The following is a 27,867-nucleotide window of genomic DNA, read 5'->3' on the forward strand; positions in this document are numbered from 1 at the left end:
TTAGGAGGCCAACAAATACGACATCGATGAATTTAAACTTGTGAACGAGTTTTCTCAGTTTTCACACGTTAGGCTGAACTGGAAGACGTTTCTGTGGATTCCTTGAAGATGACACTGAGACTGTGGAAAATATTTTATTACAGCCTAACTTAGTTTGTGAGTTTGGACCAATTCTCAAAGTTGGCTTTGTTCTAAAACATTTCTATGCTCTGTTTATGATGTGGACTAAAACTGGAGTATTAATGAAAGACAAAAGTCTGGACTGAATAATGTGATTATTTTAGCAACAGTCCGAGCCCCACTTCTGTGCGTGGAAGGATCAGCTCAAAGTATTTTCCAGATCTGGACACAAAAGCCCTGAAATGTATTTCCTTACTGGACTCAAAGATGCTCAAACCCCTCTTTTATTTTATGATTATTTAGTTTTCCTCTTCTTTCATATCATTTATATGTTTTTTTTTTCTCTATTCCTTTGCTACTGACTCAACACCACTGTATGGCTGTTTTCTGTGTTTGAGCCAAAGGCTTGAACTTTGTTTGGTTTGGAAATTCGGCCTAAGAAATAAAATAAAAAACGACTCAGTTCACCTAAGAGTACACCTGAGTCTCTGGCGTGTGGGAGCGAGCTCGCCCTCGCAGATTTAGTGAAAAGTGATTTAGTGAAAAGGTTAGGTGTAACCCACCTAACCTTTTCAGGTAAGAGGCGGGGATGCTGTGGGTCACACAGGCCTGTCGGAGCTCGGTGGACCATCAAACCCTCTCCGCTGAGTTCAGGCTGTTTTCACGCCAGCGGATAACTCGTGTTATTGTAATGTCACCGAGTGACCACCAGGGGTCGGCTCCGCTGTGCTGCCCGGTCTCTGCCGCTGGGGGGCGGTGCTTCCCTAGCGTCAGACACCGGGGGTCTGATGGCAGGATGGCGGAGGCAGGGGGACCGGAGTCCGCCGCGGCCCGGTGCCCGGACGAGTCATCGGACAGTGAGCCGGAACAGGAGCCCGGAACTCCGCAGAAACTCATCCGAAAGTGTCGACGTCCGGCCAGATCCGCAGCAAGGTACGTGTGCTAACATCCGGGGCTCCTGGCGCATAGCCGGCGGTCAGCGGCGGCACTCATTCAGCGGCGCAGGGCCACACGCAGCCCGAGGGCACGGCGCTGTCCACCGGCTCACCGGCCCGCAGAACTCCCTGTAAAAATCTGACTCTTTAAAAGCCGGTCCCTCTTTCTAGCGGTAAGCAGCCGGTTTATTGTTAGAGTGAGACATGTTCGGACCAGACATCGACCGTCGGATACTCCGGCGCGCAGTGAACATGATGTGTGTCGTTCATAGAGCCGGTTTCAGCGCCGCTCTGACGTCTCTTTCCCGGACAGCCGTCCTCCACTGGCCGCTGCGGGCGGCGCTATCTTTGCCTTTAAAACACAAGTGTGAGCTGTGGCCTGGATGCTGGTAACGCCGAACTGAAGACCGGACGCGTTTGCACTTCAAACCGGTGTACTGTCTTTGGCCCGTGCTCCCGTAGTCCAAAGATTGGTGTCACTTTAAATCTGACGGATTTTAAACGGAGTTCGGAGCCCAGGTTTGAGCGTCCCTGGGAAAACGGTGCTTTTTGGGGTAAGGGCCACAGCTCTTAGACCATCTCTCCCGGTAAACCACATAACGGGAAACGCTGTAGTCAGATACCGAGTTTCAGGAGATGACCGGGTGTAAACACGGAATCTGACTGGTCCGGTTTTTTCACCATCTGTGAAGCTTCAGTTAAACCTAATTAGGGCAGAAACGGCATAAAGTCAGCGGAGACGCCGGTAAAACTCACGGAAACAACAGAGAAACGTCGCGAGTTCAAACCGGTAACACACACATCGGTAACTGGGCGAGCTCACTCCTGATAACGGAAAGATTTGGGCCCGCGGTGAGACATCGGTGTTTCCTACCGCTGGTGGCCTAGAGGCGCATGCTGCTGCGGGGTGGACAGAGGGGGCTGAGGCGGCGCTACGTTAGCTTTAGCTCTGTGACACATAACGGTCGACACGTAACGGCCGGTTTTCCGGTAAAATCAGCTGGAACTTAACTGCGATAGAGAAGAGCGGGAACTCAACCCGGCACCGCTGATCAGTACGTGACAGATTACACTTTTATTGATTATTGATCGTTTTTCATACTGCTGCCTTTACGGGCAGGCTAAAACCTCGGAAATGTGGACATCGTGTTGTCAGACGATCTTAAAGCAGCTCCATTAGGAAACAGTTTTAAAAAAAACAAACAAACAAACCCGGATTCCTGAAAGCTCACTGTGAGGCGCTTCCTTCGACCTACAGAGCTGACCAAAGACAGGTTCTGGTTTTCAGGGCAGTAAGCATCAGTGATGAGCAGGACACAGGTGAGTGAGGTGCAGGTGTATGAGGCGTGGTTCCTGCTACAGAGGGGCCTCCGGTGACGTAATCCCACTCACAGAGAGCAGCGTAAACTGGTCTCTGAGTGCACTGAGAGAGAGAGCTGTGCAGGAAGTAAAGCAGCCAAAGTCAGAGGGAGTTAATGAGCATGTTTATCAAACGTGAAGCGTAGTTTGATCTTCTTTTGCTGCTGGTTCAGTCAGTTTTGGTCAGAGTGACGAAACCTGCAGCTTCAGAATCTGTGAGCGGTCGACTTTCAGCCCCGACGGCGTGTCTGTGGACGATCCACGCTCTGTGGTTACTGTTTTTACCTGCTCTTTAATCGTTTGAGCTGTTTGCCGAAATAGTTTTGTGAGCTTGAACCTGAGATTCTGATGTTTCTGATAAAATATTTATATGTAAAACTCATTCAGGATTTAATGAATCAAAGACGCTTTATTCAAACTCAAATCGATTTTTTTAAACCCAGCCCTGGTTCGAACACGTGAAGGCCTGAAAGCAAACGCAGTCTTTACAATTAGTCTTGTGTACCTTGATGTGCAGAAACATAATGCACTTTGACCCCTGAAGTGACTTTTTGTTAAAATAAGTTCTTGCAAAATCCAAAAGTGATTGAATCTGAATCCAACATGAGCAGAGAGCACAAACATGCTGAGGCTGTGTGAGTGCAGTGACAGACTCACAAACTCATGCGCACACTTATGTCTGCAGTTTGTTACATACAAACACAATGACAGCAGCAGTGCTGCGTGTGTGTGCACAGACACAGTTTAGTCTTGCTATACAATATTTGAAATTTAACAAAACAAAACATTTTCAGTAATATTTGTGACGTTTGTTTGTTTTGTACTACTTGAGCGCTAAAGTGTCCTCCAATGAGATGACAGTGCCAGCAGTGGCCCACAGCTCGTTTCAGTTTGAGAGCCCTGATCCATGGTCTGCTGTGCTCAGGTAACAATGGCTGTATCCCAATTCAGTGTCTGCAGCCTTAACGGTCCTCAAGACTTCTGCTAAATGGGTCAAACTGGGCAGAAAGTATACAAACACATAACATCCTTATAGAATATGATGTAACACTATAGATCAACTTACCTCAGAATATATAAAGCATATAAACAATTACAGCAATATGATGCAACAAACACAGCAGTGCTACTAATCCAAAATACTCAAAGCTTCATAGAACTGAAACAAACATTTATTTTTAGCTCCATTCTGCTGCTGATACATACTTTAGGTTTCTGAATATTAAACTTGTTGCTGCCTTTCATAGTGTGTAACTTGAAGGCCCTGAGTACTTTCTCCCACACTGAAAACACTGGGATGATAACATTATTTGAACATTACCTAATAAGACTGATTCAGGACAGACAATTAGTTATGTTAAACTTTCCTAGCAGTCCTTCACAAACAGGGAACAGTCTGTCTATTCTCTCCATCTGTCAGCTGCTGCTGGCTCTTCCTCCTCCTCTTCCTCTCACACTGCTGAGTTTGTCCTGGTGGATCATCAGGGGTGCAAAGCCTCACAGATGATGTGCAGCAGTGGGTCCCTCAGTCTGTCCTCACTCTGGACACTTGCAGTTGTCACACATGGAAATCAAATGTGTGATAAGCTGCAGGATTCAAACACAAGTGTAACTTATAAATACATGTTCATACTTTTATTCCACAATCAGAGAGAAAGAAACAGAGAGAGAGTGCAGGACAGACAGACAGGTGACAGTCTCAGGTGTACACACTGCTACAAAACAGCACAAGAGAAGGAGGATTTAGTGTTTGTGTTATTACGAGTGCTAAACAAGAAGAGTTCCCAGATGGTACAGTGGACACATGTGTGACTCCTGTGATTAAAGCATCTTTCTTTCAGCTTAACGAGTGAACCGTCAGCTCGTTCAAACACACGTTAAAGTCCGTTTGGCTCGACACCACCGAACAGAGGCAGCAATATAACATAGCTAACATTAACAGTGCAGTGAATCCTGCTTGTGCCGTCATATTCAGGACTGCAAACCGAGCAGCATCACTGACTTTCAGCTTGTTGTGTTTGTGGATATATGACTGACTTTAATTATCCATGAAATCATCACATTCTCTGTAAGATTAAGGTCGACTATTGAACGGCGTATATTTTAAAGTCAAGGCTTAAAACCAAGTTAGTACAAACGTCACTAATGTCACATAACTCTGCCGACATGTGGCCAACAGTAATGTTTAATTGTTCTTAGTTATTAAACATTTGCACATAAATAAGTGACATCATATTCAGTACTTACTTTTTAAAAGTTTACTCTTTGGCCGCTCCGCTTCTGCCGTCTGCGGCAAAATTATCCACACCCACCGCCGCGCTATGAAGTCTGGGATATTCTATTTCTATTCTTTATAAAACAAGAGATGCTTTGAATAAGAACTGCCTTTATTTATTGTATATTTCCCTTTGTTTGCCTTATATGACCTATTGTGCAGAAATTTGGGGGAACACATACAAAACATATTTGGATTCAATATTTAAATTGCAAAAAAGAGCTATTAGAATAATAAATAAAGTTGGATATAGGGAGTCCACCAACCAGTTTTTTGTAGGATCATCTATGTTAAAATTCATGGACATTATATATTCTAAAACTTTAGAAATGATATTTCGAGTGATGAAAAAGAATGTTCCAATTTGTATTTTAAGTATGTTTCAACTAAGAGGTGGAAAATACGATTTGAGGGGGTCTTATGTGTTTGAAATACCTAAAGTGAGAACCAATGTTAAGTATAGATGTGTGTCAGTTTGGGGAGTGAGATTATGGACTGGACTTAATGATGAACTGAAGATGTGTTTTTCTTTGTCATTTTTCAGGAAGATTTTAAAAATTTGTATCATACAGGGTTATAGAAATTTGGTTTGATGAATAATTTTGTGTTGATTTAATTTATTGATTTATCATTGATTTCTTTTCAAACTGTTATGTAACTTATTTATCAATGCTATTTATTTTCTTGGTTAAGGATTTGATTATTCCTATGGGGGTAAGTGATAGGATAATTATAAGCCACAAGGCTTCAGCCTATTCCTTTTTCTGTTACTGTTTGATTGAGTACTTTTATGTAAAATTATAATCTGTTGTTGTTGTTGTTGACCGAAAATAAATTTTATTTCATATTTCATGTTGGGCCACGAAGTCTACACCGCCACATCCTTAAAATTCAGGGAAATGAAGGACGCATTTCAGGCTGCATTTCGAGCAGCCTTCAAATTGGGACAGCCTTCATCGCGTCGCTGTGACATAATCGGCCTTAAAATACGGCCTTTAAGGCTGCAGACCCTGAATTGGGATACAGCCAATGAAAGCACTATATCATGCTGAACTCTGATTGGCTGCAGAGACTCCAGGAAGAACTGCAATGGTTCTGGAGGAGGATCAGTTTCAGTTTTCAGTTTTATTTGTCATATGCAACTTAGCCCAGGGTTAACATTGCAATGAAATGTGTTTGACAAGCAGAAGACAGTCACTCAGCAGAATGCTACAGTAGAAAAGAAAATAATAAAAAATAAATAAAAAAAATAGTAAAGAGCAAAATATTAATAAGATGTAGTAAAACAAAAAAAGAGATTTTCAGTTCACTGACTAAATATATACATGTAAATATATGTACACACTAGTGATTAAATAAAGAAAATCTTAAATAGGAATGTGACGGGCGGGGGGGGGGGGGGGGGGGGGGGCAGATGGGATATTGCAGGATCAAATCTCTTTAAACCCTGAAAATGAGAGAAAATTAGAATAATGTCAATAATAATTGTGACAGACATACAAGAGGGAGGTTTTTTAACTTTTCAAAATAAAAGCATGGAAACGAGGAGATAAATCACAGGTTTAATGCCTCTGCTCTTGCAGTGGTTATGTGAAGTCTGGAATTTCCCGCAGCCCCCGAAGGCAGCACAGGCGTTCTATTGAGAGTATGGGACAAAGATGGAGAGTGAGTCATGTGGGACATTGACAGGAAGCCGCACTCCACTGTTTCCTGCTGTCCCATGCCTCAGCAGCCAGAAACATTCAGACACTTCCAACTTTATTTAAAGCTGTGCAGCTTTACACAAGATTTACACACTTTCAGCTTGAGCAAGAAGAAAGCCAGAAGAGGCGTAGTCTGTGCTCACAGGTGTGTGTGTGTGTGTGTTTCAGACGGTGCTGAAGGAGGGGAACCTGCTGAAACAGACGAGCTCGTTCCAGCGCTGGAAGCAGCGATACTTCAAGCTGAGAGGGAGGACGCTGTACTACGCTCAGACCGCCAAGGTGAGCCCCGCCCCACTGCTCAGGTGCTGGGCTGTGTTCTCAGGACACACGTGTGAGCATGACCCTCTCTGTGTGTCTGCAGTCCATCATCTTTGACGAAGTCGACCTGACGGACGCCAGCGTGGCCGAGTCCAGCACCAAAAACGTCAACAACAGCTTCACCGTGAGTCTTAAACTTGCAGCAGCACGGCCAGGTTCATCCGCCGCTGAAAATAGTCCCCACACGGGCCGCTGTTCCTGCTCTGTGTGGTTACACTACAGGAAGTGACCTCAGGATAGATTCCTGTTTAATTCACACTCTGTCTTTCTAATCAGCTGATCAGTAACTGGAGGCAGGCGTGGCTGAGTTACATCTTTCACTCATCGTGTGTGTGTGTGTGTGTGTGTCTCTGTGTGTGTGTCTGTCTGTGTGTCTGGGTGTGTGTGTGTGTGTTTGTGTCTGTGTGTGTCTGTGTGTTTCTGTGTGTCTGTCTGTGTGTGTGTCTGTGTGTGTCTGTGTGTGTTGCTGGCGTCCATTAAAAACCTGATTTTCCTTCAGCAGAAACATATTTGTTCTAATTTATTTATTTATTTCTATTTTTCTGTTTTTAACATTTTTCACAGATTTTTTTTCTTATAAATTTTGAAATGTGTTGAATAATCTTCAGTTTTTCTTGTGTTTCTAACTGAATCCATTTCGTGTGTTTCGTGCTGTTGTTGCTTTGATGCTCGGAGCTGTTTGTGCTCATCAGAGTTTCTGTTTTAGTCACACAACGGACTCAAACAGGAAGAGAGCGTCTTATTTTGGCGAGTGAAGTCATTTCCTGTAATTGAGGCCTTTGAAGTTTGTTTAAAGAGCCTGTGTGTGTGTGTGTGTCTGTGTGTGTGTGTGTGTGTGTGTGTGTCTGTGTGTGTGTGTGTGTGTGTGTGTCTGTGTGTGTGTGTGTGTCTGTGTGTGTGTGTGTGTGTGTGTGTGTGTGTGTGTTTGTGTCTGTGTGTGTGTGTGTGTGGTCGGTATAATAACAGTCTGTGTGCTAAAAATACACAGTCACATGAACACAGCTGACACACACACACACACTCCTCCTTCTTGCTGGTTGGATTGGCTGGGGGTGGGGGGTTGGCATGACGACAGTAGGCGTGAGTCATAGAAAAGGAAGTAGGCGGGGCCGGTGCAGGGAGAAATAGTCAGAGTGAGGCAGAGACAACAGCAGACCAGAACCAGGATCAGGACTCTGAGCCAGACTTTCATCAGGACGCGGTAAGTCAGCTATTGGTCAGAAGGTCATGATGTCACCGACAGCTGACCAGCTTCACGTTTCCTGACTCACCGCTGCGTCAGATCCTTCACGCTGTTATTAGTGACGTCTCTCCTCCGGGCCTTCACGCATGTTTTGCTCTGAGCCTCAGCAACGCTGACCCAAGTGGGCCGGGCGGTCTCCGTCAGCGCTCGCCGTTAGTCAGATGGTGGAAGCAGAGCGATGCCGCTTAGGGCGATCGTGGCTCAAGAGTTGGGAGTTCGTCTTATAATCGGAAGGTTGCCGGTTCAAGCCCCGGCTCCGACAGTCTCGGTCGTTGTGTCCTTGGGCAAGACACTTCACCCGTTGCATACTGGTGGTGGTCAGAGGGCCCGGTGGCGCCAGTGTCCGGCAGCCTCGCCTCTGTCAGTGCGCCCCAGGGTGGCTGTGGCTACAATGTAGCTTGCCATCACCAGTGTGTGAATGGGTGGATGACTGGTTGTGTAAAGCATTTTGGGGTCCTTAGGGACTAAGTAAAGCGCTATACAGGCGAGGCTGCCGGACACTGGCGCCACCGGGCCCTCTGACCACCACCAGGCCATTTACCATTTAATCGAGCTTTCGTTTTGTCGACAAAATATCTCATCTTAAATGCTTCCTTTGCCCATGTGCCCTGATCACACAAAGGAGGATTATTGTGAACTGCGGCTCATGCACAGCCGCTCTGGTGGCTTCGGTGGGGGAGGGGCAGGAAACACTGCTGCCTCTGTTTGTGCTCACAGAGGTCAATTGTGTGCGATGGCATGATGTCACTTCCTGTCTGTGATGCTTGTTTGCCAACAGCAGCTGTGCAGACCGAGGCTGAGCGGCTCCACGCATCTGCAGGAACGACTTAACGCAAAATTAAAACAAAATACAAAATAACGCTGCGGCTCCTCATATGTAATCTGCAGGCTTCCCAACGCCAGCCAATCACAAGAAAGTTGTCTTACAGGGGGAGGAGCCTAGAATAATTGTAACAGTTCTAGATGTTCTGCGGCCTTTCCTCACGAAAGCTGTCACAGCTGCAGCCCAACCTGGGCCAGATCTCACACAGAGTGTTTCTGTCTGTGTGGACTCATCCCACAGTGTCAAAGTCCAGTCGGCAGCTGGTGGTCCCGCGCTCCGTGCTCGCTCTTCCTGTTCGTCGGGTTTACGTGACCACTGACGGCTGATTCTGGGATTCCTCCTCTCCATCTGGCACCACGCTGTGAGCTCTCCTGACCAATCAGGTGTCAGCAGACCGGGCGAGGAAGTCTGCTCCTAGATATCCAGACATCCTACGATGCTCTCCGTGTGACGGCCGAGCCTGTGGTGCAGATTCTGTGGTCGGGTCCTGAAACAAGGCTTTGTTGGGATGTGACTGAGCTCTGACACGGAATCCTGATCATTCCCAGAGTGTTCGGACTGAGCCTCGTGTGCTTTTATTCCCAGACACGCAGAGTCTGGGAATAAAAGTTAAGGAAACTCTGCAACAGCAGGAGCAAAACTGATCCAGTCAGGATGTAGCCTCTCATCAGACCCTGCAGCAGTCTGAGCGCGTTTCCCAGCATGCACCACACCTGCGACACAACCTGAGGAGGAGCAGAGTTACAGAGGCACCAGGAAACTGTGTGTGTGTGTGTGTGTGTGTGTGTGTGTGTGTGTGTGTGTGTGTGTGAGAGAGCACTGCATACCTGATAAGGCTTTCTTCGTTGGGTCTATTTCTGTCATTGTGGGAACAGAAGCTTCATTGTAGAGTAGCTGATCATGAGGTCACACACACACACACACAGTCACACACACAGACACACACACAGTCACACACACAGTCACACACACAGTCACACACACATACACACACACAGTCACACACACACACACACAGTCACACACACACACACACACACACACACACAGTCACACACACACACACACAGTCACACACACACACACAGTCACACACACAGTCACACACACACACACACACACACACACACACAGTCACACACACACACACACACACACACAGTCACACACACACACACAGTCACACACACACACACACACACACACACACACACACAGTCACACACACAGAGTTATGAGGGCAGCTGCTCTTCAAGCTTCCAGCTGTGTCCTCATGATTTGACATCTTATTAATTAAAGTTTGAAGTGTGACATCCGAAACTCCTACATCTGACTGTGAACTGTGAATGCACCGTGATGTACGCACCTGTGTACCTGTGTTTCAGGTGATCACGCCCTGTCGGCGCCTCATCCTTTGTGCAGACAACAGGAAAGAGATGGAGGAGTGGATGACAGCGCTGCGCAGCATCCAGAACAGACAGAACTATGAGGTCAGTCCCGTCCCCACCATCCCAGTATACAGAGACTGGTCTCTGTGCAGCCCGCTCACTGTGTGTGTGTGTCCCAGTCCACCCAGTACAGCATGGACCACTTCAGTGGGATGCACAACTGGTACGCCTGCTCCCACGCCAGACCCACGTACTGCAATGTGTGCAGGGAGGCTCTGTCAGGGGTCACGTCACATGGCCTCTCCTGTGAAGGTACACAAGGGCACACACACATACACACACACGGTGCAGAGCAAAGAGCGGTTATTGTGGCAGTGAGGAGTGCTGTTTGTGAGCAGCAGCCTGTTCCTGATCAGCAAACTTGGAGCTCAGTGTGCTCCACCCACCTCCACCTGTGTACACGTGCAGTTGCAGTAAGGGCTGAAGTCAGCATGCAGGCGGACTGCATCCTTCAGATAAAAGCTTTGTTACAGGCCAATAAAGGAAAGCTGTGAGGATGAATGCTATCAGCAGACAGCTCCAGCTCAGGGGCTGTGCTCTGCAGTTTGTAGCTGAGCTGCAGGATAATTTGACCTGTGTGTGTGTGTGTGTTTGTTTCAGTGTGTAAATTTAAGGCTCATAAACGGTGTGCAGTCAGAGCCACCAACAACTGTAAGTGGACAACGCTGGCTTCTATTGGGAAGGACATCATTGAGGATGAGGACGGGGTGAGACACACAGCACAGATGTCCTGTCTTCCTGTCTCTTCTGAGTCAGGGAACGCCTCACCTCTGACCTCTGACCTCTGTGCTCAGGTGTCAATGCCTCATCAGTGGTTGGAGGGAAACCTGCCGGTGTCGGCCAAGTGCACCGTGTGTGATAAAACGTGCGGCAGTGTGCTGCGGCTGCAGGACTGGAGGTGTCTGTGGTGTAAAGCAATGGTGAGAGACACACACACACACACACACACACACACACACACGTCAGAGGTCAGATGTGTCAACAGGTGAGCTGTCTCCACAGGTGCACTCCAGCTGTAAGGAGCAGCTGTCCTCCAAGTGTCCCCTCGGTCAGTGCAAAGTGTCCGTCATCCCTCCGACAGCGCTCAACAGCATCGACTCAGACGGTGAGTGTGCTTCTGTCAGTCTGAGCCCCCCGCTGCCCCCCGCAGGCCAAACACACTCACTGCAGATCTGCTCACACAGCTGTCATCCCCACCATCATCATTATAAACACTAACATTACCACCATCACCATCCCAGCCTCACGCTGATGGACCCTGCAGGTTTCCTTCTTATGTCCCCTGATGTCAGTAACACACACAGTGAAGCCTCTGCATTGCAACATGATCGCACAGTCAATGTTCTCCTGAATGATGGGTGCGGCCACATCTCCGTCTCTGTACCTGTACGTCTGTGCTGGAGCTTCATTAAAATGGCGGTAAAAACGGACACATCAGAGAACTAAACACAGCTTTATTCATCCCACAAGAAAGAACATCTCGAAACTGCGATTAAAGACAATAAAGATGAGAGTGAGCTCAGTAAACAGGAATGCAGCCGGCAGGTTCATCCACACCATGAACGTGTCTCCTCACAGAGAAATGTTGAGCTCTGTGCCATAAACTTTGAAGATGTCAGAATGCCGACTCTTCCCCCACAAAGACGACCTTTGACACCAGTACAAACCATAAAAGTTGTGGTCTGACAACCGTTTAAAAAGCTCGCCACCCTCACTGGTCTCTGCAGCAGACCCACTCATTTTGTTCTGTGCAGGCTGAAATAAGACAGCAAAGGGCCTCAGCGGCGGCGGTTACAGAGGTTTTAATGTGTGATGGTGTGTCAGCAGCACCAGAGCCAGCACCGCCCACGTCTGTCTGCAGGAGGTCGACACAAACCAGCGCCCCACTAACCCACAGCAGACCAACAGCTGATGTGTGTGTGTGTGTGTGTGTGTGCAGGTTTCTGGAAGGCGTCGTGTCCTCCGTCCTGCACCAGTCCTCTGTTGGTCTTCGTTAACTCTAAAAGTGGAGACAATCAGGGCGTGAAGTTCCTGCGGCGCTTCAAGCAGCTGCTGAATCCGGCGCAGGTGTTTGACCTGATGAATGGAGGGCCTCACCTGGGGTGCGACGCACACAGACGCACACAGACAAAAACACAGTAACACACAGTATGTTTGACATGAAAGTTCACACCTCTGTGCGTGTGTGTGTCAGTCTGCGGCTGTTCCAGAAGTTCGATACCTTCAGGATCCTGGTGTGTGGAGGAGATGGCAGCGTTGGCTGGGTGCTGTCTGAGATCGATATGCTCACACTGCACAAACAGGTACGAGCTCGCAGGTTAACTCGTGCTCTGCCTCCCGCCGTGCTCACCGCTGACCGTGTGACTCTGTGTTTCAGTGTCAGCTCGGCGTTCTTCCTCTGGGAACCGGGAACGACCTTGCCCGGGTTCTGGGCTGGGGTTCGGCCTGCGACGATGACACCCAACTCCCTCAAATTCTGGAGAAACTGGAGAGAGCCAGCACCAAGATGCTCGACAGGTGACCAGTTATCTGATGTCACACGAGGGTGGGGACGGCCTACGGGTCCGGGCTGTAGCTCAGATAAACCGCGCCTTTCTGTCTTCCTGTTCCAGGTGGAGCATCATGGTCTATGAGACTAAGTTTCCACGGCAACACTCTGCATCCACTGTCACCGAGGACTGCAGCGATGACTCTGAGGTGAGACCTCAGCACTGCTCTGATGAAGAATGGGTGTGGCCAATCTCATTACCCTCTGCATTGGTCGTGTGTGGGTTTTGGGTGTCTGTGGGTGTGTCTGTGATTCTTTCCTCTGGTGGAACAAACCAAAGCCGCTCATTTACAAAGAGTATAAAAGTATTCAGAGGCTTAGCATGGTTGGATGAGGCTTTATGAGCAAACTGCCTTTTTCTGGTTTGTGCCAGTTGTCCAGCTTTGGCAGGTTTTAATATTAGTTAATCAGATCATCATCAATAAGACAATAGTCAATAACCGGGGCAGCAGTGATGACAGAGCTGCATTGTTACCTAGCAACCTAATGATGAGTAACTCGATATGTTTCCGTGATTGTGGCTGAGCTTGTGCTGAACGTGAGCAAACGGAGGGGCGGAGTCAATCCAATGGCTGCTCTGACGCTGACAGAAGACACCGTGATTTTATTTTGAAAGTGTCGTGCTGCTGAATCAGGAGGAACAACGAGCAGACTCCTCTGACTCAAGTGTTTCCATCCTCTAATCCAGGTCCAGCACATTCTCACCTATGAGGACTCAGTGGCTGCTCACCTGTCCAAGATCCTGACCTCTGACCAGCACTCGGTGGTTATCTCCTCGGCCAAGTACGCCCACCCACCTGCGCAGCCATCTCTGTCGTGTCCCGGGTGTGTTTGAGTAACGGTGGTGTTTGTGTGGTTCATTGCAGAGTTCTTTGTGAGACAGTGAAGGACTTTGTGGCCCGGGTTGGTAAAGCTTACGAGAAGAACACGGAGAGTTCGGAGGAGTCGGAAGCCATGGCCAAGAAGGTACCACGACTGAAAAGCCACAAGTCATGATTCTTCAGTCATGACTCGTGTCTGTGGCTGTGTCCCAATCCAGCGACCGCACGCTTCGGAGTACGCGCAGTTCGCGTACTAGGAAGTACAAGAAGTGCGAAAGTGCGAGGCGTGTGAAATGGGACGGTCTAGCCTTCGTCACGCTGCTCAGGTTGCCTAGCAACCATGATACTAACCGCGAGAAACGTTTCATACAGCATTTTTTGACAGAAATGAAGGAGAAAATCTTTTGTTCATTTGTTTGTTTGTTTCTACATGAGCTTTGATTAGTTGAGCATCTGAGGCTGAGACCACAGGACTGTAAAACATGATTGTTGGGCTTCATTCCTGTACTGAAGTCATTTTAAGATTAGTTAGTAAATAACAATTAGCTCATGTTGTTCATGAGACTAAAATCATCTCACTTTGCTAATGTAAATATAATATGGCCAATATTATAGTTATCATATTAATCATTATTAGTTATCACAGCAGTGAATGAACTCTGTGTCAAATACTGAGCTTCAGTAAAGATTCAAGTTGCATTTATTTATATTTCCTATCACCTTAAATCTTCACTCAAAGACAAGTATCTCTGACAGTGTATATACAGATGTATTATATATAAGAGACAAACATTGTTCCTTCAGTATGTTGGCATTACTAAATTTGGCCCAAAGCTTACATATATGTGTAAAAAGAAAATGTACGAGCTGTGATAACTGTTTCTGATAGAATGAAGATCAGACTGATATATGAAATATTCCTTTATTGGGTGAGAAAATCAGACCATGTCATAACTGCTTTAAGTCATACAGAATAGATATCAGAGCCTTAAACAGGCTGACTTCTGCTAAATGGGTCAAACTGGGCAGAAAGTCTACAAACACATAACATCCTTATAGAATATGATGTAACACTATAGATCAACTTAGCTCAGAATATATAAAGCATATAAACAATTACAGCAATATGATGCAACAAACACAGCAGTGCTACTAATCCAAAATACTCAAAGCTTCATAGAACTGAAACAAACATTTATTTTTAGCTCCATTCTGCTGCTGATACATACTTTAGGTTTCTGAATATTAAACTTGTTGCTGCCTTTCATAGTGTGTAACTTGAAGGCCCTGAGTACTTTCTCCCACACTGAAAACACTGGGATGATAACATTATTTGAACATTACCTAATAAGACTGATTCAGGACAGACAATTAGTTATGTTAAACTTTCCTAGCAGTCCTTCACAAACAGGGAACAGTCTGTCAGTCTAACATTACCAGTGCAGTGAATCCTGCTTGTGCCGTCATATTCAGGACTGCAAACCGAGCAGCATCACTGACTTTCAGCTTGTTGTGTTTGTGGATATATGACTGACTTTAATTATCCATAAAATCATCACATTCTCTGTAAGATTAAGGTCGACTATTGAACGGCGTATATTTTAAAATCAAGGCTTAAAACCAAGTTAGTACAAACATCACTAATGTCACATAACTCTGCCGACATGTGGCCAACAGTAATGTTTTAATGTTCTTAGTTATTAAACATTTGCACATAAATGAGTGACATAATATTCAGTACTTACTTTTAAAAGTTCACTCTTCGGCCGCCCTGCTTCAGCCATCCGCCGTTTTTTGTCGGCAAAATTATCCACACCCACCGCCGCGCTATGAATTGTGGGATATATGGGGCCACGAAGCGTGCACCGGACCACGCTTCAAATTTGGGGAAATCGACGGCGCATTTGGTGACCGCATTTGGAGTACACTTCGGATTGGGACAGCCGTCATCGCATCGCTGTGACGTAATCGGTCTCAAAATGCGTACTCTGAAGCGTGCGGTCGCTGGATTGGGCCACAGCCTCCGTTTGACGACTCGAGTCTGTGTTTGATGACTCGTGTTTTCTGTCTCAGTGCGGTGTGCTGAAGGAGAAGTTGGACTCGTTGCTGAAGACTCTGAATGAGGAGTCTCAGGCGTCCTCCGTGCTCCCTCCAGCTCCTCCCCCAACCATCGCTGAGGAGCAGGAGGAGGTCGAGGTGGGACTTGTGCTGCCTCCTCTTCATCTTCCTCCTCCTCCTCACTTTCTGCCCAGTTCCACCTGCTCTTCACGCCCCACCCCTTCCACCTCCTCCTCCTCCTCTGTGGTAGCAGCTGCCATTTTTAAACCTCGAGAGCAGCTGATGCTGAGAGCCAACAGTCTGAAGAAGGCCATCCGGCAGATCATCGAGCACACGGAGAAAGGTGAGCCCGTCATGGTCAGGACTCACCTGAACAGGTGTGGTGGTTTCACAGAGGTGCTGTTCAGATACAGCTCAGTGATGTCAAATCTCTATGAGGCTGTGGATACTCAGCTACAGTCAGTACAGCTGCCCCTTAGGAGGCTTCCACAGGCTGGCCTATCAGAGGAAAGCAGGCGTTTGAGGAGGAGGGCTTTAAAGAGTGATAACAGGTTTATTTCAGATGATGGATCGAGGGGCTGTATGAGATGCAATTAAAGGGAAAAATGAGATTTTCTGTCCTTCTGAAAAATTTGGGTAAAAGCTCATCAGTTCCTCCCACAGGTTGAAGCTGGGCTAAGTTACAGAAATGAGAAACGCACTGATCCAGGATCAGATCTCAATGTCTGCTGCTGCAGAACAGCTCGGCCTCAGGTTTGTTGTTAGACTCTGTCCACAGACAGACCGCAGCTACGGAACACACCATCTGTGATGGTTAACCATGTTGCTCCAGATTCAGGAAACCGGGCCAGGAAGCTTGATGAGTTGGGTCACTTTAGAAATCAGTAAATGACCAGCTCTGATAATTTTATCAGTGTAATGTGAGGGGACTGCTGATGTTTGGGTCAGGTTTGTACAGCAGGCCCAGAGTCCCTGTATTTACAGCACAGGGACGAGATTTACAGGCTAAACCCAGAAGAAGAACGTGGTGCGAACGAGCTGAGCTGCTTCTGTGTTTGCAGCGGTGGATGAGCAGAACGCTCAGACTCAGCAGCAGCAGGTCTTCTCTCTGAGCCGGGCCGAGGAGGAGGGGCTGGTGGAGGAGGACGAGGAGGAGGACACCGAGGAGGACAAGACGTCCCTGCACTCGTCCTACAGCTCCAAGCATCGCGGCGCTCGCAGAGGTCAGAGACATCCAAAGCGTGCTTTCCTCACGGGATGGCCGCCACACACTCACGCTTTGTTTTCTGTCTTCAGTCAGTAAGACGCCCTGTGAGAAGCTCATCAGCAAAGGCGGCCTACCGCTGGGCAGCTCCACATCACTTCCTGTCCAGACAGGAAGCCGGGACAACATGCCTATGCTCAACACAAAGATCCTGTATCCAGGTAACAGGCCAGCAGGTCTGACTCCTTAAAGTGTGTATTTATGATGCCAGTAGTGATGCCTGTGTGTGTGTGTGTGTGTGTGTGTGTGTGTGTTGCAGGCTCTCTGTCCAGCAGCTCCGTCATCAGCCGATTGTTGGTCAACGCCGACCCATTCAGCTGCGACCCCGACAACATGTGAGGCTCCATGACTGCATCATAAGGTCCTTGCCACGTCCACACATGCTCTAATTAACCCTGCTGTGTGTGTGTGTGTGTGTGTCAGGGACTGCTACACTGAGAAGTGTGTCATGAACAACTACTTCGGCATCGGACTGGACGCCAAAATCTCTCTGGACTTCAACAACAAACGAGATGAGCATCCAGAGAAGTGCAGGTAGGAGCGAGCACGGTGACGGCGGCATGGTGAGCTCAGAGAGCGCTAACTGACTCAGATGTGTCCTGATCTGCAGGAGTCGCACCAAGAACATGATGTGGTACGGAGTGTTAGGAACCAAGGAGCTGCTGCACAGAACCTACAAGAACCTCGAGCAGAGAGTCCTCCTGGAGGTGAGAGCAGAACCAGGAAGTCCCTCACGCTCTGCTGCCTCCTCAGTAAACTCACACTGACCTTCATGACGTCATGAATGTCTTCAGGGTCTTTGAGGCCGAGTTCAGTTTTCTTCACAGTATTTTTTATAAATGGACGTAGTTAAAACACCCTGCAGCCGGCTGGGAGGGGCACGAAGGGGCACGACAACTTCCTGCTTCCTCTTAGGTCCTCAGAGCAGAAACACACCTGCTCTGTGAACCACCTGACCTGTCACTCCACTTCTTACCGTGTTCCTGTAGTGACATTAGCTGGTAACACGCGTGACACTGTGTGTGTGTTTCAGTGCGATGGTCGGCCAATCCCTCTGCCCAGTCTGCAGGGAATCGCTGTGCTGAACATCCCGAGCTACGCAGGTGGGACCAACTTCTGGGGAGGAACCAAAGAGGATGATGTAAGACCTCCACCTCCTCCACCTGTCTGTCTGTACTCGTGTGAACATGTTGATGCTGAAAATTGTTTAAAAAGTACTTAAGAAGTAATACATTACTGTAGTACTGAACGTTTCATGTGCCCACACGTCTCATGTGAAGGTCGGCATTTCCGTAGCTGCGGTCGTTGTGAGCGCCCGCTGTGGAACAGGAAGTTGTCTGGTGGTTACTAGTAGTTGAGCGGCGATGACTCGCCCTGTATGTTTCTGTCAGACCTTCACAGCTCCGTCCTTCGATGATAAGATCCTGGAGGTGGTGGCCGTTTTTGGCAGCATGCAGATGGCCGTGTCCCGAGTCATCAACTTGCAGCATCACCGCATCGCTCAGGTACCCACCTACCCACCTACCTACCTACCTGTCCAATCCACCCACCTACTTGTCTGTAACTGTCACCCCCTCCCTCTCAGTGTCGGACTGTGAAGATCACAATCCTGGGCGATGAGGGTGTCCCGGTTCAGGTGGACGGGGAAGCGTGGATCCAGCCTCCGGGGTACATAAAGATCATCCATAAGAACCGGACCCAGACCCTGACCCGAGACCGAGTAAGTGCAGCAGCTCTGGGTTCTTCTGGGAGTCCCGATCCGGCCCGGCGGAGGTTTTCAGCTCATGTCTGTGTTTCAGGCGTTTGAGAACACCCTGAAGTCCTGGGAGGACAAACAGAAGTGCGAGTTTCCCCGGGCGCCACCTCAGCCACCGCTGTCCTCCCAGCCTGAGATCGTCTCCGAGGAAGAGGCGACGCTCATAAGCGAGTTCGGTCAGGCAGCTGGAGTGCTCATCCACAGGTGAGACCCACCCAGTATTCCCCACTGCTCCCAGAATCAATGTTTTTACTTTTGATAACATAGTCCATGTAGTGAAACGACATGGCGGTGTCACAGTGGTTAGAACCGTTGCCTCACAGCAGGAACTGGTTTGAATCCTTTGGTAGGACCTGTCATCCTACCGCAACTCAATAAACAGATGGATTTGGTCTGATTCTGTGGAAAAACAACCTCAGGGTCGACCTCGGTGTTCCTGTTGTGAGTACCTGAATGTGTTTGTGGCATTTCAGCATCCGTGAGGTCGCTCAGTCTCACCACAGCATGGAACAGGAACTGGCTCACGCTGTCAACGCCAGTTCAAAGGCCATGGACGTAGTCTACGCCGACTCCAAGAGCTCCAGGGTACGACAGCTGCTCTTACCTTTTCTGTCGTTCACGTAAGTTCTTGAGCCTTCAGCTGTGTTAAGTATCACTGTTTGTCTGCAGGCTCTGAGCTGCAGCGTGGTCATTCAGATGGTCAGCAACGTCAAAGCTTTGGTCAGTGAGACTGAACTTCTTCTGTCTGGAAAGATGTCCATGGTAACTACTTTGGTCCTTCACTTTATCCCAGAATGTTAGAAACCTTAGGCTTTATCTTTATCTGTTACACAGCAATGCAGTGTTTACTCTGATTGTTCATGGGTAACCACACCAAAAAAACAAAAAAAGCCTAGTCCTAGTGGTCCAGTCCTAACATTGTGTGTCTGTCTGTGCAGCAGCTGGATCCTCCTCAGCAGGAACAACTGAATGCAGCTCTGAGTTCTGTGGCTCAGCAGCTCCCCCGCCTGGCTGATGTTCCCTGGTTGTGTCCAGTTATTGACCCATCAGACCATGAGGTAATTCAGTTCAGTTTTATTTACACAGCGCCAAATCACAACAACAGTCGCCTCAAGGTGCTTTATATTGTAAGGAAGACCCTACAATAATACATACAGAGAAAAACCCAACAATCATATGACCCCCTATGAGCAAGCACTTTGGCGACAGTGGGAAGGAAAAACTCCCTTTTAACAGGAAGAAACCTCCGGCAGAACCAGGCTCAGGGAGGGGCGGAGCCATCTGCTGTGATTGGTTGGGGTGAGAGAAGGAAGACAGGATAAAGACATGCTGTGGAAGAGAGACAGAGATTAATAACAGATATGATTCAATGCAGAGAGGTCTGTTAACACATAGTGAGTGAAGAAGAAACACCCAATGCATCACCTAACCAAACCACCTCGGGGTGTTTAGCGGGTGGGAATATGAAAAGCACCAACCCAGGACTAGGGATGGGTATTGATAAGATTTTCACGATTCCGATTCCATTTTTGATTCTGTTTAACGATTCGATTCTCTTATCGATTCTCTTTAAAAAAGGAGAACACTTATGTCGATTAGCTTAGAACTTTGTTTTATATCTTCTCTTTGAACAAGATAGAAATTTAGGAGTAACATGGCCTTACAAACCCAACAGTGAGATCTTAAGAGATCCACAGCCTACGGCTCTTCAATGGGGTGTCACAGGGTCCCCAGGAAAAAAAAATGTAAATGTAAAACAATAAAATAAATATTCTTCTGTAGCAATAACAAAGTATAACATAAATTATTCTGTAGCAATTACACAAGAATATCCAGTAATGTCCCTGCCTACAATTAAACACATTCACTTACTGAAAATCGGGGGCATCTGCTGTGGCAAATGGGTGCAAGCCTTTGACCACAAACTTAGTCACTGCTCGGTGACATTCGTCTATCCTGGCCTGAAAGGAGACGCTACCGGTAGACTGCAGCGACAACTGCCAGCCAGACTCTGTCTCTCTCATCATGGTCACCTAAATGCACAGTAATGGCAGGTTTTGTAATAAGGCAGATCGCGCTAACATAATATGCACTGTTAGCTGATTATTTACCTGCTGCATTAACGGAAGAGGACGTGCAAACGTTACCGCTGCTGCTGGGTTGAGATTCACGAGTCCGGAGCGGAATTAAAAACACGACATTCATTTAAGGTCATCGTGTGTTTTGTGAGCAAATGCTTTTGCATATTCATAGTGTTTCCTCCTTTAAATGAAATATCTACTTTGTAAGTATTGCAAGTTGCCCTGTTGTCATCCGTTCCAGTATAACCAAACTTTTGAGCGTCTGAGCCGCTTAGGCGCCCTGCCAGGTAAATGACGCTCCGCAACGCGGTGACGTCATTCGGGGCGACTGGAATCGATAAGGGAATCGTTTGTAAAAATGGCAAACAATTCCAATTAATTGAAACAGTGGGAACCGGTTCTCAACAAGAACCGGGTTTCGATACCCATCCCTACCCAGGAAGCGTGAACACATTTAATGGCAAACATCTCTGCCTGCCTGTCTCTCAGGGTCCACTGACAGATTTTTCAAAGCGCAGTCGGAGTGCCAAGTTCCGCCTCGTCCCAAAGTTCAAGAAGGAGAAGAACAACAAGAACAAAGAAACATGCGCCACGTTCTCTCTGCCAGGTAACATCTGTCTCTCTCTGTGGGATTAAATTCACCGAGGATGCTATAGTCATGGCATTTTATTAAATCACTGTTGGCGGTGTTTTCTGTCTGTCTGAACCACTTCCTGTTGATGTCTCAGTTCACCAGTGGGGGACAGAAGAGGTGGGGGCATGGCTGGACTTTTTGTGTCTCACTGAGTATAAAGACATCTTTATTGGACACGACGTCCGCGGAGCTGAGCTCATCCACCTGGAGAGGAGGGACCTAAAGGTACGGCGCTAGGTCACCGCTAACTGCTGATAGGTGTAGGTTGATGTGGCATGGATAGATGGATGGTGGAGATGCGATGGGTGGATGGTGGATGGTGATGGTGGAGATGTGATGGGTGGATGGTGGTGATGTGATGGATGGATGGTGGAGATGTGATGGATGGATGGTGGTGATGTGGTGGGTGGATGGTGGAGATGCGATGGGTGGTGGTGATGTGATGGATGGATGATGGTGATATGATGGATGGATGGTGGAGATGTGATGGATGGATGGTGGTGATGTGGTGGGTGGATGGTGGAGATGCGATGGGTGGTGCTGATGTGATGGATGGATGGTGGAGATGTGATGGATGGGTGGTGGAGATGTGATGGATGGGTGGTGGTGATGTGATGGATGGGTGGTGGTGATGTGATGGATGGATGGTGGTGATGTGGTGGGTGGATGGTGGAGATGCGATGGGTGGTGCTGATGTGATGGATGGGTGGTGCTGATGTGATGGATGGATGGTGGAGATGTGATGGGTGGATGGTGGTGATGTGATGGATGGTGGTGGAGATGTGGTGGATGGTGGTGGAGATGTGATGGGTGGATGGTGGAGATGTGATGGGTAGATGGTGGAGATGTGATGGGTGGATGGTGGAGGAGATGTGATGGGTGGATGGTGGTGATGTGATGGATGGATGGTGGTGATGTGATGGGTGGATGGTGGAGATGTGATGGGTGGTGGTGGAGATGTGATGGGTGGATGGTGGAGATGTGATGGATGATGGTGGAGATGTGATGGGTAGATGGTGGAGATGTGATGGATGGATGGTGGAGATGTGATGGATGGATGGTGGTGATGTGGTGGGTGGATGGTGGAGATGCGATGGGTGGTGGTGATGTGATGGATGGATGATGGTGGAGATGTGATGGATGGATGGTGGTGATGTGGTGGGTGGATGGTGGAGATGCGATGGGTGGTGCTGATGTGATGGATGGATGGTGGAGATGTGATGGATGGGTGGTGGTGATGTGATGGATGGATGGATGGTGGAGATGTGATGGATGGGTGGTGGTGATGTGATGGATGGATGGTGGTGATGTGGTGGGTGGATGGTGGAGATGCGATGGGTGGTGCTGATGTGATGGATGGGTGGTGCTGATGTGATGGATGGGTGGTGGTGATGTGATGGATGGTGGTGGAGATGTGGTGGATGGTGGTGGAGATGTGATGGGTGGATGGTGGAGATGTGATGGGTAGATGGTGGAGATGTGATGGGTGGTGGTGGAGATGTGATGGGTGGATGGTGGTGATGTGATGGATGGTGGTGGAGATGTGGTGGATGGTGGTGGAGATGTGATGGGTGGTGGTGGAGATGTGATGGGTGGATGGTGGAGATGTGATGGGTAGATGGTGGAGATGTGATGGATGGTGGTGGAGATGTGGTGGATGGTGGTGGGGATGTGATGGGTGGATGGTGGTGGAGATGTGATGGGTGGATGGTGGAGATGTGATGGATGGTGGTGGAGATGTGATGGGTGGATGGTGGAGATGTGATGGATGGATGGTGGTGATGTGATGGATGGATGGTGGTGATGTGATGGGTGGATGGTGGAGATGTGATGGGTGGTGGTGGAGATGTGATGGGTGGATGGTGGAGATGTGATGGATGATGGTGGAGATGTGATGGGTAGATGGTGGAGATGTGATGGATGGATGGTGGAGATGTGATGGATGGTGGCGGAGATGTGATGGATGGTGGTGGAGGTTGGCTGACAGAGGGAAGTGCCTGCCCAGCCTCGCTGACCTCCTCTGGTGTGTGCAGGACCTCGGTGTGACGAAGGTGGGCCACATGAAGAGGATCCTGCAGGGCATCAGAGAGCTGAACAGGAACAGCAGTGCCAGCGAGGCCTAACTGCTGCCAGGTGACTGCTGCTTTAAATGAACAACCTGATGTTCTGGCTAATGTTAGCTTGGCGCTAACAGACTCTGTGTTGTCTTTGTCACATGGTAAAAGTGTCTGATTCGTCCCAAGTCTCAGGACTGACTGATCCAACTTTATCAGCTAATGTTAGGAACCAACCCAGACAGCAGCGTCTATCATCGACTTTGCCATTACAGAGAACATAGTCAGTAAATCATGCTGTGTGTGTTGTGTAGCTGGTGCTAGCTCTGATGTAGGGTAGGTGTGTGTCTTTGTCATAGGGAAGGGGTCGTTTCTCCGTCGTAGTGCTGCTCTGCCTACGTTCCACCTCTCTGTGCATGACCCCCACAGTGGACAGTTAAGTGCCATTGCCATTGGCAGTGCCAATGTGGCTTTCTCGCCGGGTGAGTGTAGCTTACCTGCTTGGAGATGATGAGTGGTGTGGCTGGATAGTGCAGTGAAAAACCAGGGGCCCGTTCTTCGTACCTCGCTTACTACATCCAAGATCAAATGACACATCCAAGATCAAATCATCGCGCTAACTTTGAGCTCGCTAATCCGGTTCTCCGAACACACCTGTTGTTGACGATTAGTACAGCTGGATGAAGTAATCTGAGATCACTGGGTGGCTTAAAAGGGGCTACGCATCGATAGTAGAAACATTGATCGGCAACCCTGTGATTGGTCGGCGAAGATGTCGAAGGAGTGCGCTCAGTATTTCACGGCAGCAGAGCAAGAACTCTTGATTGAGGGATATCAGGAGTTTCAGAGTTTAATTAAAACGCAAGGGAACACCGCAAAGGCTGCAAAAGCAAGGAGAGAGGGCTGGCAGAAAGTTGCTGACAAATTAAACTCGTAAGTGATCCATGATATTACATTATATCATGTGATATTATATTATACCACATTATATTATATTACATCATATCCTCTTTCACATTAGAGCCACAACAGGACCCACTAGAACATGGGAAAAAGTAAAAGTGAAATATAAGAATATTCTACAGAATGGTAATATTTATCACTTATATTGCTTTTAGTCTATGACAAGAGACCCTGGAATAATCTGTTTGTTTGTTTATAACAGCAACCAAGAAAAGGGCAGAGCAAATAAAGACAGGTGGTGGTCCTGCACCCCCTCGTCACACCCCTTTTTGTACTGTGACATTTATTGACATTGTGGGGTTTTTTGTGTGTAGTTTGACATAACACTCCATCACTTTTACCTGTTCCCATGCAAGGGGTGACTGAAGCATGCACAGTAAGTCGGGAGTAAGTATATACAGTACAGTAAGTATATATATATATAGAGAGAGAGAGAGGAAGAAAGTAAATAATACCCTGACGGGAGAATCGATATCTCTCTATGAGCACACCGTCGCGCTGAGCTAAAGGATCCTGTCTATCCCGCAATATACGCTAAATTCTGTAAACTCTCCTTATCAATCTTGCACCTTCCTTGCTCGCGTACAAACGGACAGGACATGGCTGCGACAGACTTCCCAAATCCACCTTCGCTTTTATAGCCGTGGTCTCTCATCTTGATTGCACGTAGTAATTTACTATTACTACTCTAAAATATGAATTACATCTGAAATAATCAAATACATGAAATAGAATGATTAATAGTACATTTCCCTTTTTTTCGGAAATGACCTGTATGTATCTGTATGAAATCAATAAAAGAATCAAATGCTGCATTATCTTTAGTTACATTGATAATATTTATTTATGGTAAAACAGTGGCGAAATATCGCTGTTGCTTTCATATAACTGCAGCGGACATACCTGAGTGGCCGCGATCTAATCCTGTTTACATAAAGTAAGCCTGCTCCCGAGCAGGTTTACGCTTACGCATCTGTTGCTATGACCGCAAGTCCCAGATGAGCTTCGGAGAACCGAACGATCCAAGATCACGCGAAATCGTCAACATTCAAATCCGGCTAACTTACTTAGCGAGGTACGAAGAACGGGCCCCTGGACACAGTGATAAGACATGAAGTACTGAAACCCGTCATACATGGAGCTAGGAATGCAGGGATCATTTTTTCAACACTGAACATGTTTGTAGCAGCCTACACGCTGAATTTTATAATGTAACTGTAGGTATAGGTGTAGATGGGCCACCACCCATGGGGCGAATGTTTGAGGTCAACACATTGCTGTGCCGTCTGGGAAACATCAGCACGTTTCTGCAGCGCAGCTAACTCACAGCTACTTGCTAATGCTATCTCAAGAACATTAGCACAAGCTGAAAAGCTAACATTAGCTTGATGAACACTGTGGTCTTCACTGACTCTGAGCTCTGTTTGCAGGTTTCACTGACTGTTTTTCTTTTTTCTTTTTGTTGTCCAGCAACAGCTGCCTGCTCTCCTGTTTACCTGTGCTGCTATTCACGACCTCACCTGCCTGACCTCTGACCCTGGCCCAGCGCCTCAGCCTACAGACGCAGGTCCAGGACTCGCTGTGATTGGACTTGGATCGGTCTGTGCTGGTTCTCAGTAACCTCACTGAACCCAGACACCCAGGATTTTAGGAGAAACCACCAATTACATGACCTCACAGTGCCTTGTCACCCCACCCACCAGCCAGTCAGCAGGAGGTCAAGGAGGGCGGGGTTTATCATTCAGGACGTTTGTGTTCCTGCAGACTGTTGAAATGTTCAGGAAACACAGAAAGAGCGTTCAGCAGCTCGTGACCATCTGTGTCACGTTTCAGGAGGTCAGAGAAGCTCCCAACCTGATTTCACTGCCGGAGGAGGAGCCAGAACAGATGGAGCCAGAACATCACTGTAGGTTTGAGTGTCTGAGCATCAGAACGTGAAGACTCTCATCACAAGCCGTGTCAGTCGCTGTCCGAGGTGTATCTCCGCTTTGAAACTCGTCAGTGACCCAGGTCCAGTCTGCAGGACTGAGGTGCCCACCTGTGAGCCGGCAGCAGACCAATCACAGTGTCCTCTGGTCTCTGACACGTTTAACCCTTTAATGACTTTACTTCAGGCTGCTGAGCAGGAACTCTGTGACTTCATCAGAAAAGTGTGGACACCTGAGGGGGAAGGGGCTGCGTTACCCGGGTAACAGCAACTGTAGCAGGTCAGATATTTATGTCTTGTATGAAGTGATCTGTGGAGTCCAGGAAGTATCCTTAAGAAGCGTCGTGATGAGGAGATGCTGGAGGAGGGGTCATGTGCCCTTCAGGCCTGCGTTTGTGTGGATTCTTCTTCTGTGGTTTTAGAGAAGCCTTAAGCTCTGCCTCTCTGGGGGCGCAGCATCATGTTTCATATCGTTCTTATCTGTCCCGCGTGCTTATTTTAACACAAACTTATCAGACATGACAGGACCTCCTCCTGCCTGCAGACACTCACCTCAGCCCTGTGACATCACAGGAGTCTGGTGTTTACCTGAATCCAAACGAGCCTTAAACGTACCCTCGGCCCTGCCGTTTCAGCTGGACGCTGCCCCGCCACTGCGATCTGATGATGTCAGCTGCTGTAAATGTTTTGTTGAGAAGCGCAGACGTGTCGGGTTAATAAAGCAGCTCTCTGTCTGTAGTCCTGCTGTCTGTCTCTCTGTCACAAACACAGCTCCAGGTTCAAAGTTACAAACTCAGCGGAGTTTTGTTTCTGTCAAAGGTGATGCGAGACAAGACGCCAACACAAGGCCTGAGGACAGGACGTGTGTGTGTGTGAGGACAGGACGTGTGTGTGTGTGAGGACAGGACGTGTGTGTGTGTGTGAGGAGAGGTGAAACGACAGTTTGAATCTATTCAATTGAGTTTTATTTATATAGCGCCAAATCACAACAGCAGTCGCCTCAAGGTGCTTTATATAGAGATCGACAGACCACGTGACTTTCGCGCGTTGCTTTGTGGGTACCCGTGGCAACAAAATCAAAACACTGCATCAGGCGCTAGTATTTCCAGCGCCGGTAATCATTAATTCTGCAGTTTTAATCCCTACTTGCATTTTATTTGCCCCAAAAACAGTTATGTACAAAACGAGGGAGAACACAGCAGGTCCGTACAAAGACAGACTTGACGAAAAGGCAAAAAAAAAGGACGAGGAAAAAATCAAAGGAGTGAAAGGGTCAGACCCGTACGAGCGTACAGAGCGGAGTAAGGACGTTAGCGTGCTGCCCAACTTTCATCACACACATATTTATTATTATATGGTCCTAAGTGTGAGTGCAGACACTCACAAGATGTTTAGTAACTTCAGATCCCTGCAACAAGCCCAGGTCCAGTTTACTTTGGTGATTTGGACTATTCCATTTCACAGCTGCTGTTACATTTTTTTCCTTTATCTCCTGTACAGGCAAACGCATCTATTTGTCGTTTCAGGTTGTAGTATT

The 27,867-nt window shown here is 47.8% G+C and overlaps 1 protein-coding gene across 1 annotated transcript; it reads left to right on the plus strand.

Annotated features, from left to right (window-relative positions):
* Positions 1-881: 881 nt before the first annotated feature.
* On the plus strand, positions 882-27,068 carry dgkd (diacylglycerol kinase delta). The gene is given in 32 exon segments (XM_019347532.2): positions 882-1,022; positions 1,025-1,053; positions 6,561-6,671; positions 6,754-6,834; positions 10,162-10,266; positions 10,344-10,476; positions 10,825-10,931; positions 11,019-11,144; positions 11,227-11,329; positions 12,164-12,326; positions 12,419-12,527; positions 12,602-12,741; positions 12,837-12,921; positions 13,461-13,555; positions 13,639-13,738; positions 15,667-15,994; positions 16,713-16,874; positions 16,948-17,076; positions 17,175-17,250; positions 17,339-17,449; positions 17,526-17,622; positions 17,949-18,056; positions 18,307-18,420; positions 18,501-18,635; positions 18,715-18,875; positions 19,145-19,256; positions 19,341-19,433; positions 19,610-19,729; positions 21,242-21,359; positions 21,481-21,611; positions 23,420-23,519; positions 25,874-27,068. Coding segments are annotated over 31 exon segments (3,678 nt in total). The 5' UTR covers positions 882-916; the 3' UTR covers positions 23,510-23,519; positions 25,874-27,068.
* Positions 27,069-27,867: the final 799 nt, after the last annotated feature.

Source organism: Oreochromis niloticus, linkage group LG14, assembly GCF_001858045.2.
Source record: "Oreochromis niloticus isolate F11D_XX linkage group LG14, O_niloticus_UMD_NMBU, whole genome shotgun sequence".
NCBI lineage: Eukaryota > Metazoa > Chordata > Actinopteri > Cichliformes > Cichlidae > Oreochromis > Oreochromis niloticus.